This window comes from Acomys minous (assembly GCF_964271855.1).
Source record: "Acomys minous genome assembly, chromosome: 19".
Classification (NCBI taxonomy): Eukaryota; Metazoa; Chordata; class Mammalia; order Rodentia; family Muridae; genus Acomys; species Acomys minous.
In genome coordinates this window covers 58,004,495-58,025,766 of record NC_140499.1, presented here as the reverse complement: position 1 = coordinate 58,025,766, position 21,272 = coordinate 58,004,495, and the positions used below count along the sequence as shown (strand labels likewise).

Genomic DNA, 21,272 nt, shown 5'->3' with positions numbered 1-21,272 from the left:
CTTTGCCACTCCCCAACCTCTGAGCTGTGGCACTAATCCTACACCAGCCCAGACCACTGCTCAGCCGCTGTGCCCCCTCCAAAAGACCCTCAGGTCATGGGACTCGCTCGCCCACTCTCTGGCTCTCAAAGTCTGACAGGATGCCTCTCAGCTCAGGGGTGGCTCTAACTACTTTACCAGCTCTGACTTCTCAACAACTGCACACAAATCCTTCAGCTGCTTATCTTTAAATCAGCTTTTGAACAAGCCACGATTTTCTGACAAATGCCACCTGCTTAGGAGCCTTCATGTCACCTTCTATTTCCTACTTTCTTTGTCCCTGACCTCTAAACTATCATTTAGACCTTCTCAGACCCCTTCAGATTTGTCACATCCCTTCATTCTGCCACTGTAACCCTTGTCTGAGACCACATGCCGTCTCAACACACAGGCCTCTTGTCCGGTCCCCAGCACTGGAGCTAAGACTTTCTTTCGTGCTGGTGCAATGTGGCTTTTGTTATCTCCCTTGCTCACCAGAGCAGAGCAGTCCCACTATGGCATCCCCTCCACTTCACCACCTAAGAGCTCTGGTGTTATTTGATGACACCAACATTCACACCACTCATCCCACAGGCAAGCTCTCCCAGTCCAGTCAGGTGAGCATCCTGCAGTCAACTGTTTACTCTACTGGAACATTTGCTATTTTTACTTTTGGAAGGGATCAGGGTGTTGGGACAAGGTCTCATGTAATTCTGGCTGGCCTTAAACTCACCATGTAACTGAGGCTGGCCTTGACTTTTTGGTCCTCCTGCCTAGAGTTCTGGGGTTACAGATGTGCGCCCCCATATCTAGCTTCCATTGGAACTGAACAGTGTTACTGCGCCTCTCTGCCTCCTCTTAGGCTCCACCTCTGAGACTACATGTGACTGTTTCCTCTCTCTCCTAGACGCTCTCATCAGGGCCTCCCTGTAGAGGTCCTGCCGTTTTTTAGAATACAAGGAATCCAAGCCACATTAAAGAGCAGGTGACTGACGTCTACTGTGAACTAACCTCTTTGCCAAGACCAGAATGAAAAAGCCCTTGAGGATGGGCCCAATTTTCAATCCTTTCTTGCCTTCCAAGGACACGGACCTCACGAATCCTCTCTCTTCCATACACACTATGAATCTCTCTCCGCACTCTCTCTGGTATACACACATGTAATAGTATTTATTTCTCACTAAGAAAACAAACAGAAGCCTCAAACCTATTCCCATGAGCCCAATTTTCACACCACCAGTCACCAGCCATCTCTCTGCTCTCTCTCTAGACAAACGCTCTCCAACAACAGAGCATATACTGTTTTCACTCTTACACTCCAGTAAATCGTAGCCCACCGCAGCCTGGCGTCTGTCCCCAGATCTCTGAAGATGCTGTTTGTCAAGGGTGCCACAGCCACCTTGGTGCCAAGTCCAATGGAAAAAGACACATCCTGTTCTCACCTTACTGTGACCTATCAATTAATCCTTCCTTTTTCCCCCCCTTGTCTTTTGAGACAGGGCCTTATTATACAGCTGAGGATGGACTCAATTTTGCTATGCAGCACAAGCTGGCCTGAAACTCACAATTCTCCTGTGAGCCAGGATTTCCTGGTTTCCTTCCTTCTTGAAACATCATCTTACATCAGTGTGGGTGGCTTAATGCTATCATGATTTTCGTGAACACTCAACTTCCACTTAATTTGCTGTGTCCCTTTTCCTGTGAAAACACGGGGCTCTTTTTTCTCACTCCTGTGTTCTCCATGGCATGCAGCTTTAAATATCATCAGTGTGCTCATGATGCTAAGTCTCTGCTGTCAGACTTCTCCTCTGAGCCCTACTCCAGGCCTTACAGGCAGTCCAATTTCCAGATCCAAATCCTGACTGGCCATTCTGCAAAGACGTTCTTGTCCTTATCTCCCTGTCTCAGCTAGCCCTACGGCCAACCTCTTCAAATGTCCTCAAAGCCACCTTTGCTTTCTTCCTGTCTCTGATCTTTCACAAACTCTTCCTAAGTGCCATCTTGAATCTACCCATCTCTCCATCATCTGTGCCACCATCACAGTCAAGCAGCGGCATCTTGTGCCTGGTCCCTCATCCTCAAGTGGGCTCATGCTTCTCTTCTTGACCTGAAACCCACTGTCCATGGCAGCTACGGTGGCTCTAAACTGTAAGTCAGACTAAGTTGTTCTCTCCCTTCAGTCTTTCCATGCCACCCACACCACCTGCAAGATCCGCACATGTGACTATCGCCAAACGTTTCTCCGAGAACCTACAGTCTGTCATCTTGGTCACCGTGGTGGTATTTTCTGAGCTCTTTGTCAGGCCAGGCTCTTTGCCTTAGCTATTTCCTGAAAGCTCATCGACCTTGTTCTAGGCTGGTTAGGGCCCTGAATCATTCTTCAGTTCTTAACTAAATATCAATTCTACTGAGCGGCCTTGAAAGCAGTATTGCCACTTCCAAAGTTATTCTGGCACTGACCTTCATTTATTTCCTTGCAACAATAACCATAATAATTATTATTTTTAAAATATATTTTATTAATTTATTCCTATTACATCTCAATTGTTATCCCATCCCTTGTATCCTCCCATTCCTCCCATTTCCCCCTTACTCCTCTCCCCTAATCATAATTATTTTTGCTTTGCTTGTTGACGTGTTTCCTCACAAGGGTAAGAGCCTCATGGCATGAACAAGGCCTTTCCCAGAATCTAGACCAGGTTTGACCCACTGCTGTTATCCAGTGAATTAAACTCTATTGAACAATGAGTCCCAACTGGTGATTTCTTGAGCGATAAGCAAGCAGACTGGTCTCTGTCTCACAATAGGTCCTGGTCAGATCTACAGTTCTGCCCAACTGGAACTAACCTACAATTGGAATCATGAGAAAGGCCCATTACGCTCAAAAGAAAATTGCCCAAGTATGCCGAGCTCTGCATGGCCAAACCTCAGCGCTTGGGAGACAGTTAAAAAAATAAAAATCTCGGGGAACCCTGAGTTACTACTCACTTTTAAAGATGACACTCTCTTTCATGATTTAAAATTCTAATTTGGAAACGGAATAAAGGCATGAATTTTAGTCTCTCCCAGAGAATACCACACTACATAAATGTCTGAGGAGAATCACTTAGTATCCTGCCGGGTTGAAAGAGAGCGCACTAGCCTGGATTCAGGTACCGTATCAGACATTAACAGAAGACATTCCACCTCATGAAGACAAAAAGCCTTTTAAACAAATGAAGTTAAATTATCAAGTGCATGAGAGCCCCACCGGCCAGGATTCCCTCTGCGCATCCTGTCCCACTGAGGGGGCTTCGTCCATAGGAGAATGTCATCAAGCTCAGTTTCTAGCCTCTCCAAGTAGATATCTGTAACAGCTAAACTACGAACTGTACCTCTGAGCGCAGGGATGCAGCAGCCATGGGCTTCTTTTGAAGCACGTCACACCCCAAGAATAGAACACTGGGATAGAAACCGGTGTATGCAATCTGTGGGGTCCGAGGCTTGGCTGGGGAGGTCTGTGGAGATGGTCATTCTGGCTCCTGAGTAATCTCAGGACCTTCAGACACAGAACTCAGCCTCTCACATGCTAGAGGGGCTCAACCACCGAGCTACGTCCCCAGGCAAAAGTCATCAGGTTTTATTGAACGCAACTCATAAGACACACTCATCCAAATGAGTGGAGACTGTGGAAGCAGTCCTACCTACTACTGTTGCTGAAAGCGTGCACGGCGTCCACTCAGCACAGGCCTTCTGTCAGGGCACTGCTTACAGCCACTGTTACACCCCCCTCTGTAAGACAGCACTAACCGCAAAGGCACTCGGGACGTTCCTGTGGCATTTTAAACCATCTCCCTACCAGAACCCCACACTTGCTCCCACAAAGCCACTCCTCTCGTCACCCAGTGACTGCTGGCTGCTTCCTTGTCTGTTTATTTCCGCACACAGCTATTTGAGAGAGCCTCTTAACGTGCTAGGAGCCACAGGCTTGGACTCTGATGCAGACCCAGGCTCCGCCCACACTCACGCTTCGCTGCCTGCCTCGCTTCGCTGCTGTCTCCGGCAGCCTGACAGTGGCGACCCCTGGAGAGTGACACCGTGCAGAAAGAAAGGAGGCAGCGCATGTGGGCTCAGCTGCAGTGCAGGCACTTCTAATGTGTCTTGGACAAACAGCCCCGCTTGCCTTCCTTGTAAACAGGTATATCACCATCACCAGGAACGCTGAAATGTTTAAGTCACAGCATAAACTGTTTCAGTAATAAACCTTCCACATGCTAAACACGCCAACTAGTAGACAGTGTCCCTGCTGAAGTGCATAGTAGGTCTACTTCCATTCCCATTCAGAAGCACACACTGCTTTGGGATCTCTCTTAACAGCAGCAAGATGGTGACCGTGAGGAGAAAATGACTCAGAAGCTGGGCTACAGTGGCCACTGTTCATCAGCAAAACTACCAGGAACTCACTAAATGGAGCCCAGACCAGCTCACACTTAAGTCTACCGGTCTCCTCCAGACAGCCTTCAGGTCCAAGTGCAGCCTCCAGTGTTGGCCCGATGATCGCACAGTGGCGAGGTGACAAAAATGAGCCAAGGCAGTTAGGCTGAGAAAATGCTAACGGCCCCGGGAAGCCAGACTCTTGAAGGCTCCAGGCAGGCCTCGGTCCTCAGAGCACTTCACAACAGCTAGAGCTGCTAGGCTACTGTGTGGAAGCAAAGCTGCCGGGTTTGTGCTGGAAAGAAACGCATGTGAAGGTACAGAAAGCATCACAACAAATGAGATGCAATGGACGTGTTCAGCTGCCACTGGCCCGTGAGCCTTTGCCACTGTGACCAAGGGGGGACTCCTCCTCAGCTAACAGGTGGTCATATTGTTCCGTAGGTTTGAAGGAGGCAGTGATTTTGAGAATATCTAAAAACTTTAAAAACATGATAGAGAATCAATGCTTAGCGCATTAATGGCTAACCATACAACCTGCCCATATTTCATTTATGTCCTATGGGCAAAAAAAGCAGCGTAAGTGATAAATGGAAAATGGAGAATTCCCTTATTTCTTCACAGTCTAACCTTTATGCTGCTCAGACTCATGGGAGCTATTTCCTCAGCCTTTAGTTTAAAGATGAGAGCAAATAAGCAAGCTTGATTTCAAGTCTCATTTGTAGCAGGACTTTTAAAGTTATAATTTGTCATTTGTAAGATGTCCTCTGTGACAAGCACGACATTAAAACTTCAGAAGGCCCTCTGTGACATGAAAACATCATGTGATGTGATCAGGGTGTCCCAGTACTAAGCACCAGCAGGGAGACGGACATCATCATTACGATACATCCTAAGCATGCACTGTGGCCACTTTAATGTGGATGCTATGGAAACAGGACTATAAATGCAAAGCTTGTATTTTGTCTGGAAGGGCCTGGATGTTTGTATACAGCCCCTAGAAAGGGAAAATGGGGGCAGGGGGGAAATCATGCGAGAGATTCACTCTCAGGGATTTAAGGGACTTCAAAGGAATACTGTGCAAGGGCCAAGACAAAGCATCCTTGAAGAAACAGAAGCCAACGGACCCATGACTTACTTTAAATGATGTGCGTCACTGTGACAGTGTCACTCATGTATACAATGTGACTCCATCACATTCCAGACCCAGGAGAACAAGGGCCTCTCAGCTTCAACGTAAAGGTCAAGGCAGTTTGATACAATCTTTTTCTTTTTGTAGTGCCAGGAACTGAACCTAGGCCTCATATATGCCAGGTAAGCACTCCACTGAGCTGCATCTCTGGGCCTGTGTAATCACAACATTTGTTTACAGCCAATAAACTGGCTTTACCTGCACATACATAATAACATTTACTCAAGTTTTAAACTTATTGGGTTATTGCTGTTTCTTGAGACAGGGTCTCACTGTTTGGCCTTGACTGGCCTCAGACTTTCTCTGTAGACCAGGCTGGCCTTGCACCCACAGAGATCTACCTGCCTCTGTCTGCTGGGTGCTAGGATTAAAGATGCTTTAATTGTACAAATGAATGGGAAACAATTGGATATTTTGCTATTGGCATCCACATACCTGGGTATGTATATATACATATTGTGTAATAATCAAATCAGGGTAGTTCACAGTCCAAGATGGATGAAAATTTTTTTATAAAAAAGAGAAATAGATCTTCTAAAACTAGTGACTGGCTATGTATACAGAACTCACAAACTAAGAATTATCCTTCATGAACAGTGTCCTCTTCTGAGGTCTGACCTGCACACACCCCCTGAGCCCTCCCAGTCATCATGTAGCAGCTGTGTCTCCTGACTCCTATGCTCACACTCTAGCTTAGTGTGCACGCAGTGCTGCTGCTTCTTATTGTTTGTTTGGGGCTCATGAAAAGAGTACGAGGGAAATTCTAGGGGGGAAAAGGAGTGGGGTACAAAGGGCTAAATACAGAATGCGCCGGAAGTGAAAGGGAGAAGCTGTAGAGCAGGGATGCTCCCCGTGCAGCCTTCTACCTGCCATGTTGGCTTGGCTGGTCCCCAGGGCTTGAAGGATCAGCTGCAGTTCCCTGACAGCTAGGGCTGCCTCTTCTCCACAGCACAGGTCAGGCTCCAGGACTACCTCGAGAAGGCCAACTCCTACCAAAGAGAGGAGAGTCAGCCTGGCTTGGGTTTGGATCTTAGGAAGACCTGGCATTAACGCAGGACCCTCAAAGCAGCCCCCTCCCTCCTTCCCCCATGTCTGGCGCTTGTCGATTTTAAACTCCGGCTCATTTCCTTCACTGTCTGCTTGGGGCTATCCAGCTGTGGGGCCGTGACAAGGCGGATAGGCCTGTCTGATGTTAGGGTGAGTAATTGGCAAGCCTAGCAGTGAGCATGGTTCAAGCCGTGCTCTCTCACCAGCTCTGCCAATACCAACATGGATATTTTGATCTCTGTCAGTCAGACTCCTGTGTCTGCCTTCTCAATTGGTTTGAGAAAAGTCTAGAAGGGAGGAGAAGTGCCTAAGACCCCGGAGCAGAGAGGGTTGGAAGGAGGAGGGCAGACCCAGCCTACCCGCTCTATTCAAGTCGATGAGAGTCTGCGACCTCAGGTCATCATGGAGGCTTTTGCCGCTGTCCTGCTCCAGCTGGATCTGCTTGATCCTCACTGTCTTGGTGGTCACCTGACTCCGTTTCTTCCCTAGGTAGACACTGTATGTCAAGTGTCCATTGGCAGCAATCGGGAGCCTCTGCTGGGTGATCTGGTAGCCTGCCTGCTCACAAACAAACATGAATTACAGTCACTAGTCCAGAACTGAAAGCTGGGATTCGCTTCACTTTCAGTTTCACATCATAAAGGTTTCCTTGAAACAGACCCAAAGAACAGGAGGCAAAAAGAAAAAAGAAAAAAAAAAGAGCTTATATATTGCTGTCTTCTTTAGCCTGTCTTTTTCTGGCTTTTCCCATCACCCCGTTTCCACCCAAAGTCTCTTGCCCCCAATAACGATGCAATTAGCAACACAAACCCCACCTTGCATACTGGAGTGCCATTTTTGGGAATAACAGTAATCTCATTGTCAGAGGCCCCTAAGAAAAGAATTTATTGTTTTCATTTAGCTCATTAGCCTAAACTCTGCATCTCATCACCGGGCTCCTGCTGAGCCCTTATTAGGGAGTGCTGGCTAAGCAGCTAGCCATGCAACATGGCTTACGGCAACTGCCATCACATTTTAGCTTGTTTGGGCTCTGTTTTCAGGTAGGCAATCATGCCAACTGTCCTTTCCTTGTTCCTCTGGCCAGAAAGTGTTGTGATATGCTGAGAGCATATAGCATGGAAAAATAAATAAATAAATATGATGGCTGTCGCAAGGGTGCTTCCTCTCCTTCTAAATCAATGGTTCTCAACTTGCAGGTCATGACTCCTTAAGAGGTTGAATGATCCTTTTACAGGGGTAGCCTAAGACCACTGGAAAACTCAGATATTTATATTACAATTCATAGTGGTAACAAAATTACAGTTATGAAGTAGTAACGAACATAATGTGACGGCTGGGGGTCACCACAGCATGAGGAACTGTGTTAAAGGGTCACAGTGTTAGGAAGGCTGAGGAGCTCTGCTGTAAATGGAAAATAAGAATTACTTTCATGCACATGCTGAGAGTGCAGGGCAATGGAAAGACTGGAGATAAACAGAAAACAATAATAGCTAAGGCATTCGCAATGCTTGCTGGACACTGCCGCCCTCATTCAATCCCACCAGCCTATGAAGTACAGGTGAGAGGGGGTCAAGGGTCATCCCGAAGCCACACACAGATGCAGGACCTCCAGGCTGCGATGGCCCAAGTCTGTACTTCTCCCCACTAGGCAGTGAAAGGCTTTTAACATTTTTACTGCCTCAGACAATCAAGTGGACACGTCAAAAGCAGCATGTTTGATGGCACCTTCAAGGTTTCTGATGCAGGAGGCCTAAAGCAAGGTTGGAAAAGTTATAATCCTAACACAGCTCTGGGACACTGACACTGGGGGCCCTGGGATCACACTTGGGGAACTGTGCAGAAGGCCAACTCCCTGTCTATGCTCAGATAGGAAGTCCTCACCTATAAACCTGAATTCTCGTCCAGGTTGCTGGACAAAACCCCAGGGCACTTCGCTAAATCTGAGTTTCAGATAGACAACAAATGTGCTGTAGCATAAGCATGTCCTATGCACATCATGACCATCTGTTCTGGATCCGCTCAACTGCCCAGGCCAGGAAGAACAGACAAAGCATCTCCGGGGCGGTGTGGGAGTCGGGCAGTTCAGAGCTCATCTGGCATGTGCACAGCCCAAGGTTCCATCCTCAGTACTGAAAAGGTAAACGTTTCTGTTGAATTTATACAGCATAGGAGAGCTTGTGACTGGGGCTATGGGGAAGCTACAGGCTCCTCCGTACTTTATGTTTTCTTTATGTCTGCTTATGCCCTCACCAGTGAAACCCAACTCTTCCACATCTTCAGTTCCAGGAGAACGAAGCTCCGCAAAGTGTATTGCCATTGTTTTTCAAAATCATAGCTATTAGAACGCCTGATTAAATGACACAGTACTTCCAAAAATCCATTCAACATTTCAGTTTTGTTCCAGTACAATACTATGAGAAATTGGCTCTCACTCACACTGACACCACATTCCAAAAGAAACGTTCTAAATTTAGGGGGAAAGCAGGTAAATATTGAGTTTGCTGCTCAACTAATTACTGTTGTTTGTGCTCATTCTGGCTTACACTTCTGCCTCCTATTGTCCAGTGACTGGGTCCTTGGGTGATGACAGCATGTCTCTGAAAGAGCTAGTCTTCTTATTAGGAAAGTCTATATAAAAGAGAAACATTCTTCCAATGCTTGCAGGGACAGTGGGCACCAACAGCAGCGTCAGCCGCAGGGCGAGCCTTTGTCCTAACAGGCAATTAGCGCCAAACACCATGGCTGGGAGGACCTGACAAGCACTGGCCTCTCTAGGTCCCTGTTCAATTATGAGTGAAGCAACAGAAGCAAGGAGTAAGCAAGGAGTCAGCGATCAGGACAGTCACATCCCATCTAGTAAACACCAGGGGGCTCTGCCTTCATTAGGGCGGGCAGGACGGCCTGCTGCGATGGACAGAGGGCTGATTGAGAACAGGAGTGGCTCAGCACCCGACTTTGCTTCCATCCCTGAAGGCAGGCCCCAGTGCTGAGGGCGTGTAAAGGCAGATCTCATAGCATACTTACAGGAAGATCTGCATAGAAGTAGTGCTTCCTGTCGAACAAGGACTTCTTGTTTACGTGGCAGTTCAGTGCCAGGCCAGTCATCACTGCAGCTTCCACACACCTCCTGTTGAGAACCTTTACAAACACCACACAAGCTTCTTTTAGAACCACAGGCCAAACAAATGCTTTGCTCCTATCTGACATTGTCCGTAAATACTCAGCTGTGCCCTTCAACAGGTGTTATCTCTGGCTCTCTGTGTGGTTAGCTTTGCTTCACAAGCTAAGGGTGTATCAGAAAGAATATTAAAAGAAATGAATGTGAGCCGGGTGGTGGTCCATGCCTTTAATCCCAGCACTTGGGAAGCAGAGGCAGGCAGATCACTGTGAGTTTGAGGCCAGCCTGGTCTACAAGGTGAGTCCAGGATAGTCAAGGCTACACAGAGAAACCATGTCTCAAAAAACCAAAACCAAAAAAATAACAAAAAACAAAAGAATCGCAAACAAACAAAAGAAATGAACACAACAGTGGGTTCCACTGGGCGCTGTAAACTGTTATCTCAGGGCCCCTCCCAAGTATACAGCATCAGAGAAGAGTCAAATGCTCAGAAGAGCAGTTACTGCAGGCTCTAAATGCCCTCTTCCGCTCTGCAAACCGAATCAGCAGTTACGCAGGATCTATGTGAGGCAGTGATTTGTGAGATCAGGTGGTGAAGTGTGACGAGGAAAGGCACAGAGGGGATCCAAGAGGCTGATGGTGTGGCTGCAGTGGCAGAAAACCAAACCAAACCAAAACAAAAAACTTCTAAGAACAAAATGGATCGCTATGGCCACGGTAAGGTCTGTGAGCTGCTGAACTGAAGGATAAAATAAAGTTCTGTGTTCTGACGGAAGATCTGTGGTATTCTCTGGTGCAGCTGGCATTTCTCTATAATATTATATTGAGCATATGACATAGGATTTATATTCTAGGTTAGTGTAGGTAATGCTTCCCAATGAGGTTCCACATTGTTTTACCTCAGTCTTTACAGCAGCCCTGGAAAGAAGAAACTTAGTACTGTCCTAATATTTCAGATACAGAAAAGTCAAGCCCCTCCTCAGAGACCCGAGAGACTGGCTAAGGAGCCCAGTGGTATGTAAAGGCAGCTCTGAGGCCAGCATGCACTCCCTGTGTGGCGGCTGAATTCCTGAGGCTTGCAGACTGGCTTTCTCAGTGAGTGACGGGATGAGCAGACTGGAAAGTAAACTGTGTAACAGAACAGAGATGCATCTCTAATGACGGCAATGTATAAGCCCCCAAAGGAGACCCAACAGACTCCTCCTGGACACATCCTTACCCCTCGTCTAAGAAAGTCAGCGATGGAGACATCTCCTGGCATTTCCAAGTTCCTCATTGTGGGTCTCTTAATATTGTCAGCTCCGTAATAATATTGGCTTTCAAGGAAAGCTGTGCGTGGGGACCAGGATGATCTAATTATCAGTGCTTTCACTTGCCAGGGTTTGACATCTCGTGGAAGCATTGTTACTGCAATACTGATGGAGCTGGTACAGAGTTCTGCCCACCCTGAGCCTGGTGACAGGGGTCAAGGCACACAGGCTATAATGCTGGAGCCCCGGCCCCGAGCTGAGCTCTTGCTGAGCCTAGGACACAGCCTGCCTGCTAGTACAGTCTCCACCGCTCTGGTCCACATCTCATCTGCTGGCTGCCGCCCAGCGGTTTCCCAACATCTACTTTCTTTTACACTTGGGCCCAGCTTGCTTCCTGCCCTAGGCATGGAGAGAACACAGGCCATTCTGTTCTGAGCATGCACAGTAAGTTGCTTGTTCCTGGTACCAGCAGAGAGTCTGCAGTTGTGGGTGACCACATCTTCTCACTGTTCTTATCAAGTACACGGGCACTTGATAAGCCATCAATTTCCAAAGAAGAATGCAGTAAAACACACAAACATTAGAGTGATACTGAATATACTTTAATCTTTTTCTGATGATTTAGGAGCCTTGAAGTGCTTCAGGGTCAGAATTATAAACATCAATCGTCACCGCACTACAGCTGCACAGAGGGGCTAGTAAACAGAGTGCCAGCTAAAAGAATGCCAAGAAAAGAGAATTTATTATCATCTTAGTCAAGCTGCTTGTGACAGATGGAAGGCCAGGTCAACATGTTCTGAGGATAGAGCAAAAATGAAAAATTCGAAATATTTCCTGAATGTCTATAATGTACCAAACATCAGGGACACAGAGATAAATAGGGCTTTGTCCCTGTGTTTGCCCTTGGATAACCTGTGGGGATGAGGCAACCCTGCTTTTTTCACCACCAGGGTGATCCTGTTAAATATGTACCTTGTCACACTTTGTTACCTAGTCTCTCAGTGGTCCGTATACCCCCACGATCAAAGGCCAAGCTCTGGCACTCTCCAGCCACTTCCTAGATCTCCACTCTCATGTTTTACCAGGCCCTGCCCTCATGGGTCAAGTCCTCTACAAACCTACAGAATCCACTCTCACTCTGCCCTGCAAATCTTACTGAGGTACCACCACTCTGCACAGTGGTCACTGTCCTTCCTAGGCACCAACCTTGTCTTCTATGCATTCCATTTGCATTTGCAGCATATTGGATTGAATCTGTTCCCTGCACTTCTACAGAACCACAAATCTCCTGAGAATGGGAACTCTGTTCATCCTTCTATCCCTAGACTCTGTGCAGAGTGTGAAGAGAGGCGCTCAGTTCACGTCAGTGAACTCAAGTAAGGACGAAGGTAACACGACAGTCTCACAGAGGCAGTGATAGCTGAGTCTCTTTCAAAGTGTTACCTGCCACCTTCTGGCCTTTGAAGTTGTTTCTAGAAATTCTCTAAGTGACAAAGAGATTATATACGGCATGATCAAAGGAATAACCTGAGAATTCAAACAACCAACTTGTCTTGAAGAAAGCATGTTTCAGAATTTTCTTTCAGTAGAAACAATTTCAGTGAATATAAAGATGATAGGATTAGTCCTAGCAACTCTCATGTGGAAGTAAGTCGAAAACCCTGGTACTCAGACACAGGGACACACCTTTCTCAGCTGAGCCTTCAGAGACTCCCCTTTGGCGTCAGGCACGACCCACAGCAAGAATTCACTGTGCACTGTGGTAGGACAGGAGGAATGAGTGCTGTGTGGAACATGTACATCTGTCATGCTATCCTCGTAGTAATCTGAAGGTAGACACTGTCATGGTCTCCCTGTAGATACTGAAGGGAAGCATCAGGACGAGGGAATGTGGTGCACACAGAAGCAGAACAGGAAGTCGGGCTCCCAAACCCAGACTCTTGACCACTAGACTCAACTCTGAACCTTCAAAAACTAAAGCAAGTTGTTATTAGATCTTGAAACTGCCAACACCTACCACAGCTTCAGAGCAGCACCCCAGACAACCTCATTCTAGGCCATTTAAGGCAGCTCCTGCCTCTGATGTTTCATTCCTTACCAGCTTCTAGCTCAATAAATCTGTTTCCAGATGTTCCACTCCACGGTGCTATGCGCACCTTTCTGAAACACTCAGTATACAGTGAGTACCCAGTGGCACATGGGAGGTTTGGTGCCAGGTGGGCCTGTGGATTTCATAAATCGGCAGAGAATGTCCCACTGGTAGATTTCTGACACAGGAACTCACACTAGGACTTCTCAGCCAGGAAGTTAATTCTTTCATGGGAAGATAAGGAAGCTGCAGCAGGTAGAGTGGAGGATGAAATACACAGTGGATGGACAGTCATCAAGTTTCATGACTAAAAGGCTGGGAGGACCTGAGTCTGGAAAAGGAAATCAGGGGTACTGAATGCTTCTTAGAACTGCTTATTTGGCTTGTGTGAAACACGAGCAGCACTGCAACCATCACTTTTTACAAACTCAAATATACCCATGTCACAAGGCACAATAATAAACAACCCAGTAACACACCTGGGACCTCCAAGGAGAGATGACCCCAATGTGATAAACAGTGTTCTAGTTTGGAAACCCATTTAGCTTAACTAAACAAGCAAGTCCTGCTCTTGAGTACAACGCACTTCGACTGTTGCAATGCCAGGCACACGCTAAACAAGCACCGAATTGTTTTATTATCCTGCTCTCCCTCCTGTATCGTCTAGTAATCCAGGACTCCTCAAGCCCCAATGATCCAGCTGAACCACACTCTGGCCCCTCTTGGTCCAATACACCCACTCAACACTCTGCATTCGGCCACACTAATGTGTTCCTCTGTGCACACTGCTGCTTCCGAGAAGACCCTTGGATGTGCGCGATGTGAGCCGTCACTGCTCCAATACAAGCACTCCTTCCTGTCTTCCTCGGCCCTCGGGGAGGCGCCAGCCCCTTCACAGACCGAATTCTCAGGGGACAATCAAATCATTCTGCTTGCTTCTTCTTTTGCCCCATCACCTACATACAATACCAAACTGATTAAACATGTGCTAAGATAATGAATGATTTAACATTGCCTTTATCAACATCCCAACGATGATAGCTATGAGATAAAAGCAGAGCTATTCTAGAAAAGCATCAGTCAGGAAAAAGGAAATACTCTTAGCATGTGAAACAGAACAAATCATGAGCAAGGACTTCATTGCACAGATGACAAAAGGGTGGAAATGTCAAAAAGGGCAGTGAGGCAACTAGGGGGAATCGCCACAGCAAAAGCCACCCCTAATCCAGAGCTGCAGGGACAGGGGGGAAGGGGGGCTACTGGAGAACACTGGGAACATGATGGAGTTGCACCCCAAAAGCTGGAGAGCTGCAGTCAGAAAGACCTATAGCGCGCGCGCACACACACACACACACACACACACACACACACACACACACACACACACAAAGCGGGGGGTGGGGGGCGGTAAGAGATGCTGGCGAAGGCCTAGGGAAAAGGAGAAGCAACCCTTTGCTTCCTTCATCCTGACTGCCATTTTCAGCACAGCACCCTGTTGGCCAAACCCAGCCAAGAGCCGGGGGTCAGGGAAATGGGAGGTATGGATCTGTGTGCTGGCCTCGACTGGAACAGCAAGCACACACATTTCTCTAGCCACTTCGATGATTTTACTCTTTTAATAAATAAATAATAAGCTGCATTCTCAGGTCTGTCTGCCCAGCATGAAATTCTGGAATTTTCACATTCTGGAAGGCAGGAATGGTGAAATGATGCTACTAATTAAGGAATGTAGGTAATTACTCCATATAACTTGAACTAAACGAACTCTGGGTCTGCATCTAGGAGTTTTAAGCAAACTGACAGAATAAAGGTTCACAACCTACTCAAGTTAATTCTCTAGGATTTGAGCATTTTATGGTATGCTAATTATAAATATAGTTCATTAAAACCATCTCTAGGACCTATCCTGGTCAATATCTGGGTGTATTTCAAAGGAAAAATGATGTCTTTCAAAGCAGTCTGCAACTCAAAATCATTCCTCTGTTGGTACCACTCTGCCTTTACCTGGTGAGCCTATGATGCTAAGTCACTCTTAGGCCAATGAGAACCATCAGTACATCCTATGAAAGTTGAGGCAACACAGCACGACTGTGTCTCCACTGAAACTCCAGCTACTAAAGCACTAAAACAAAGACTATAAGGTGATGTTTCCCCCCCAAAAGCCCAAATGGCAATTATTCTGTGAAATTTATACTATAGCTGACAAATCTGATAATTAGGATATAGCATGGTAAATGTTTTAATTTATAGAGAGGAAGTAATTAAAATTTATTAAGTGAAAATAAGGCAGTAAAAGAGGCCTTTATCTTACTGCTAGCCATAAATTTGTCTCAAAGCATGATCCCTGATGCGTATTCAAAGCAAGCTGCCACACGACATATTTCACTACCGTAGAGAAACCAGTTCCCCACTTCCTCACCCTAAGCCTTTTGTCACCATTGAGCCCTTCCATCAACCCTCTAAACAACTGCAAAAGCTCTCTGTTACCATAAGTAACTTGCCAAACTGCTCACTCAGTGAAGAGAATTAATTGGGAATTTCAGTCATTGGATGGAAACACACACACACACACACACACACACACACACACACACACACACACTGTGTCGGGGAGTTCCAATGGCCCAGCTCCACTGCCTCCTCTGTTTCTAGCCATCTTGTACTAGCTCCACTCCTAGTAATCAAGATGAGGGTAAGAGCCTTGGTCTACAGCACCAGAAGCCTTGCATTTCTGTCTCTGCCAACCAGCAAGCTCAGGTAGCTCACAGCCAGCTCACATCACTGCCAGCAAGCTCAACTGGGGGCACTGGAGACACTCTCCTGCTCTTTCCTGGGTTACAGGACACTAAAAAGCAATCCTATGGCCTCTGTCAGCACTGGGCCTGCTCCCAACTTGGGGGGAGACAGACAGAGAGAGAGAGAGAGAGAGAGAGAGAGAGAGAGAGACAGACAGACAGACAGACAGACAGACAGACAGAGACAGAGACAGAGACAGACAGAGAGAGACAGAGAGACAGAGAGAGAGAGAGGGGGGAGGGAGGGAGAACACGAGAACATTTCAACATTAAGTGGAAAGATTTGATTATGGTTGAGAAAGAAACAACTGGTTTGAGCCAGACAGAAATCTAAGTTAAAAAAAGAAAAGGCAGCTGTGTACTCACTGTTACGTGTCATGAGTATGGAACTGAGGGGACAAAAGCCTGTGAATATCAGAAGCAAATAGACATGCACGCCTTCCTATCAACAATTGCACCTGAGCTGTTAGCAGCCCGGGATGTCCCCAGGGATGTTCTGAGAAGTGAGGCGTTGGAAGAGTCTCACATCTCTTCAGATGCTTCCTGGGAAGACACAAAAAATCATGGAAATTTGAAGGGGAAGAGAACGTGCATGTGTGTGCACATACCAAGCTGCCTGTAGGCAATAATCTGTATAATTATGGATGCTTCAACAGTATTTAATAAGACAAAATAGATGGCCTGGACATGTGTTTAAAATACCAGTTTTGAAGGGTAAATGAAAAAAGGCAAAGGAAAAAGTGAAGAGGGCAAAGGAAAAGAAAACAAAATAAACAGGACTATAGAAATATGACAACTAAATGCAATGTACAATCTTTGACTAAATTCTGGAATGGAAAAACAAAAGATACACTTGAGTATGAACTATGTCAAATGATGACACTGTGTCAAGGCTAGTTTTTCTGAGTGTGACATTAACAGGAACCTACACATGAGAATGTCATCCCCCCACCAGGTGATAGATACTGAAATATTTAGGAATAAAGTTCTATGTTATGTGTAACTTATTCTCAAGTGGCTCACCTAAAGGGGGCAATCTAAGGGCAAAGAGAATATTCACTGTGCTGTTCTTCCAGTTTTCCTATAAACGTGAATGATTTCTAAATAACAATGTAGGGGAGGAACGATGGTGAGATGTGATAAGATGCCACAGAAACCAGAGAGGGAGACAGAGCTGGAGGAGGTGGGGCTGTTTGCCGGGATGCTAACTTGTAAATCACTTGGCACCTGACGCTTCTATTTACTAAATAGTTGCTGTTTGCTAAAAACAAGTTTTATAAGTGAAAGCATCATATATATTAACTGTATCGAAAACTTCCTATGTTATAGATTCAATTAATATAGGCTATATTAAGATCCCTATATAGGTCATGAAGTATGGTGCAACTCTCAGTAAAATGAAACAAAAATATCTGTGCACAGAGGATTCCACAACATCTATAGATAACCTGAAAATACTATATATAGGTAACCATGTTCGTTTTTAGAATACAAAAAGATTCATTATTTTACATTGTTTCATTTAATGTTCATTCTTGCATATATATGTGGATTAAACTCACCCCATTCCTTCCCCCTCCCATTCCATTTTACCAGTTACATCTTTTTTTTAGTTGAAAAAGATTCACTTTACATTCATGAAAGTTGGGAAGCTGGAGATGGCTCAACCATTAAGAGTGTGTACTGCTCTTGCAGAGGACCTGAGTCCTGATCCTAGCAACAATGTAAGGAGACTCACAAGCACTTGGAACCCCAGCTGGGGGGCGAGGGGTGGGGGCGGTGGCGGTAGCAGGGATGGGGGATCTGACTGATGCCTCTGGCCTCCAAGGGCACCTGCACTGTTGTGCACATACTCACACAAATACAGAAGCACGCATACATAATGGAAAACAAAAGCTTTCACTCTGCTGCTTCACTATGGGAAGTGTGTACACTTTCCAATTTGTGCTTCTCTAAAGGAAAGGGGCTAGGATTCTGTTATTCAAATTTTAGTACTAACTATTACTCAGATTACTGTGCCATCGAAGTTATTTCAGGAGATTGGTAGCTATTTACCACAACCATCCTATTTGCCATGATAAAATGAATACTATAATATGATGACAAAATGAATACTATAATAATACCAAATAAAATCTCTATAAAATGATAAAATGAATACCAAATAAAATCTCTTCGGGCCTTGAGAGTCTAGGAGATGCTTTCCCAGACATGAACTTCTCTGCACAGATGTAAAACTGGAAGGTAAAAAGAATTAAGGTAAGGAAGGCGGCTACCTGACTGTGGTAAACAAACAAAGGTGATGAATGGCTGCAGGCATTCTAAAGATTTACAAAAGCTGTGAAGAAAAATTCACCGTTACATTTTGTTGGAAGTGAACAAGCAGCAAATACCAACAGAAGGCAACAGTCTGGTGCTTTCCACTAAGACTGGCAGCAAGACAGTTCTCACCCGTGTTTTTAGGTAGGTTGCTGGCTTCCCTGAGTCACTGGCGAAATCAAGCCCTCAGCTGCCTCTCCAAGGTGGGGTTGGAGCCCCTGACCCTGCTCACTGGGTGGTAAGAGAGCCTGACAATCCCAGATTCCCACCTGTCTGGCTCTCATAAGGAGCTGCAGAGCGTGATTGAGAAAGGTCCTTGGTTATGATTCCTGCTTCTGTACCTGTGGTGTAGGATGTTCAAACAACAAAGTGTGGACTGTCTTAAGCCTCCTGGAAACATCGTGTATTTTCATTTCCACCTATTATTCCTGCCAGCTCTAGTCTTTTCTCTAAGGATATGGCTGGATGCAGAAGGCTGAGGGGCACCAGGCTCACTAGCATGAGGAACAGAATGCTCTTTGAGGAGCACAGCCCGCTTACCTAACTCTGCCAGAATCATCCCGCCCACATTTGCCATCTCTAGATGCCAAGGCAAAATGACTTCCTATCTTTGCCAAGATTCTAAAAAGAGACAAGAGAAAACATTCCCCAAGATGCCATAGTATAGAAGGTGGCCAGATCTTCTCCAGCTCCCAGTGCTAAATGTGCAGCTAAAAATACCTAACAGTGTCCACCTTACAAAGGTCTGTCCAGAGGCCAACGACACACTTGTAGTGTGAGCACAGAAATCCCCAAAACCCACTCCAATGTCTCACATCTTCCAGGTATGACACAGATGCTGAAATAGCCTCATGTTAGAGTCCAGGCAATCTCCACTGCCTTGTCCCCTATACACAAGGCCTTTCTACCCCCACACCGTTCTGTGTCCCAAAGAGTCACTTTTCTGACAAGTGAGTTGAAAAACTGAACTGGTCACGTATGGACTGGCTGTGGAGGAACAGCACTCCCATCACAGGTTCCTTGTCTAAGTCCTCAGAACAAACCAGAAGGAGCTCCTTTGGATGAGTGGCCCACACAGCCACTCTAACCATGTGATAATCAGTTGGCAGACACAGGTTCTTCCTTACAGTGGGAAGACATGCAGTTTGAGGAAGCTGAGGTCAACTTGGCAGAAAGCATTAGAAGCCATTTGGCTACATATCAAGTATATGTATCAATCAAGCAATCATCAATAATGAGGCTGATATATAATGAGTTCTCCACTTGTCCAACTGCAGTTCTCACTGGGCAGAGCGAGTTTGATTTTTATTAAGCCCTTAAAATTGTACTACATATTCTAGGAAACTCTCGCTAGTTCTGATAAAAAATCTATCTAGAACCAGCCCACCCTCAGCATCACAAGGACACCCTGAGGTACATGAAGTCCAAGTGGCAGCCACCAAGGCCAGGCACGCACCGGGACGGAAGTGCTTTCCCAGGTCTGCTGCAAGGTTTTAGTTCCAGAGCTGTCCATGGGAAAATAAATGGTGCCCAGCAGCATGACTTCAGGCTGCATTTATTACAGGCTTCTGTATAAATCACCAGAACAAAGCCGGTGTGAGCTACCAGAATGTCAAACAGAAATAGTGTCACAGAACACTGTTAGGGACTTTTTTTAACTACTACATATTTATATCACCAAAAGACCCCTAAGCTTTGTGCTCCCAGCATCTTTGGTAATGTGCTCATATTTTACTTTCCATATGCCCTTACCTCCTTTTCTAGTATTACACGCTTTTTTGTGCTGTGTAGACAGAGTTCATCTGAAACAATCCAGACTTCTAAGGGTGGAAGTGGCCCTTCTACCAAGGGCTCTTGAACCCCTATCTTGTTGGAGGACATATTCTAGGAGAAAAAGAAGCCAGTAAGAGAGAATATGAAAATGGGACAAAAGCTTTTCCCTAGACACAATACCTACAGTTTCTTGTTCAAAACTGAGCTTGGAGAGGCAAGCCTGCTGCCCAGAAACAGGGCATGGCCACAAAGGAGCAGGCTCCTGAAACCCTGAGGGGCCTGTGGCTGCTCTGTAGACCCAGGGGGCATACCCAGGACAAGGACGCCAAGGTCCCTGCAGGTTCTCAGAGGGGCAAATGAACCCCAAGTCTTCACAGCTGCTCCCACCAGAGCAGCTGCTCCACTCAGTGCTACCCTATTATTGCCTTCTGTCCCTCCTTCAGGGAGTGAGGTGACCTCACATCCACACAGCCGTTAAAGGACTGATTCATTAAGGATGAGATAAGAAAGACCACTGCAACTGTTTATATGTAAAGTGTCCCGCAAAGGTCTGTGTGCAGTTTCCACCTTAGTGAAGGCTTGGCTTGAGTTTAATGTTGGCAGGAGACAGCCCTGAGGAATAACAAGCTGCTCTCAAACAAGCCCAGGTCAAATTTTCTAACTCTGTGTGCCAGGAATCCTCAAATTAAGAGACAAATGACGTGTACCTTAGACGGGAGCACTGGACGACAGCTAATAAAGTGGTTCTCTAAAGACTCGCTCGAGCAAACCACTAATGTATCTCTATCCCAGCCCTTCGTCAACCAAACTTACAAGACACACAAGGCAATCACTGACCTTTAGCCAGAATCATTAAAAAATAATAAGGAAAGCAGAGTAAGATCACCCAGGTGCTTTCAGGTAGTATAATTACTAAACATAGTAATAAATATTTAAAATTCTTGAAGAAATCAAAATTCTAATATATTAAGAAGGAAACCATTTTCAGGAAAACAAGATACTTGAAAGATAATTAAATTTCTATGAATGATACTTTCATAGTAAAAATTTTTTAAAAAGAAAAATCAGACATAATAAAGAGAAAATCAATGAGCTAGGAGAGAGTATATAGAAAATTATCCAAAATGGAACAAAATTTAAAAGTCTAAAATAAATCCGTTATTGTCATGATTTGAATGGTGAAACTGGCAAGCTGAAGTCACAGCTGCACTCAGCACACAGGCCATGGACTCTGCGGTTAGTTTGGTTGTATCTCCTT

The 21,272-nt window shown here is 45.8% G+C and overlaps 1 protein-coding gene across 1 annotated transcript in view; it reads right to left on the bottom strand.

Moving 5' to 3' along the window:
- Positions 1 to 21,272, bottom strand: part of GATB (glutamyl-tRNA amidotransferase subunit B) — a 73,360-nt gene that overhangs the window by 35,956 nt on the left and 16,132 nt on the right. The window contains exons 3-5 of the mRNA XM_084768567.1: positions 9,695 to 9,808; positions 7,030 to 7,228; positions 6,490 to 6,612 (exon numbers count right to left, since the gene is read on the bottom strand). Coding sequence (XP_084624693.1) covers positions 6,490 to 6,612; positions 7,030 to 7,228; positions 9,695 to 9,808 — 436 coding nt within the window. The remainder of the gene's footprint in view (positions 1 to 6,489; positions 6,613 to 7,029; positions 7,229 to 9,694; positions 9,809 to 21,272) is intronic.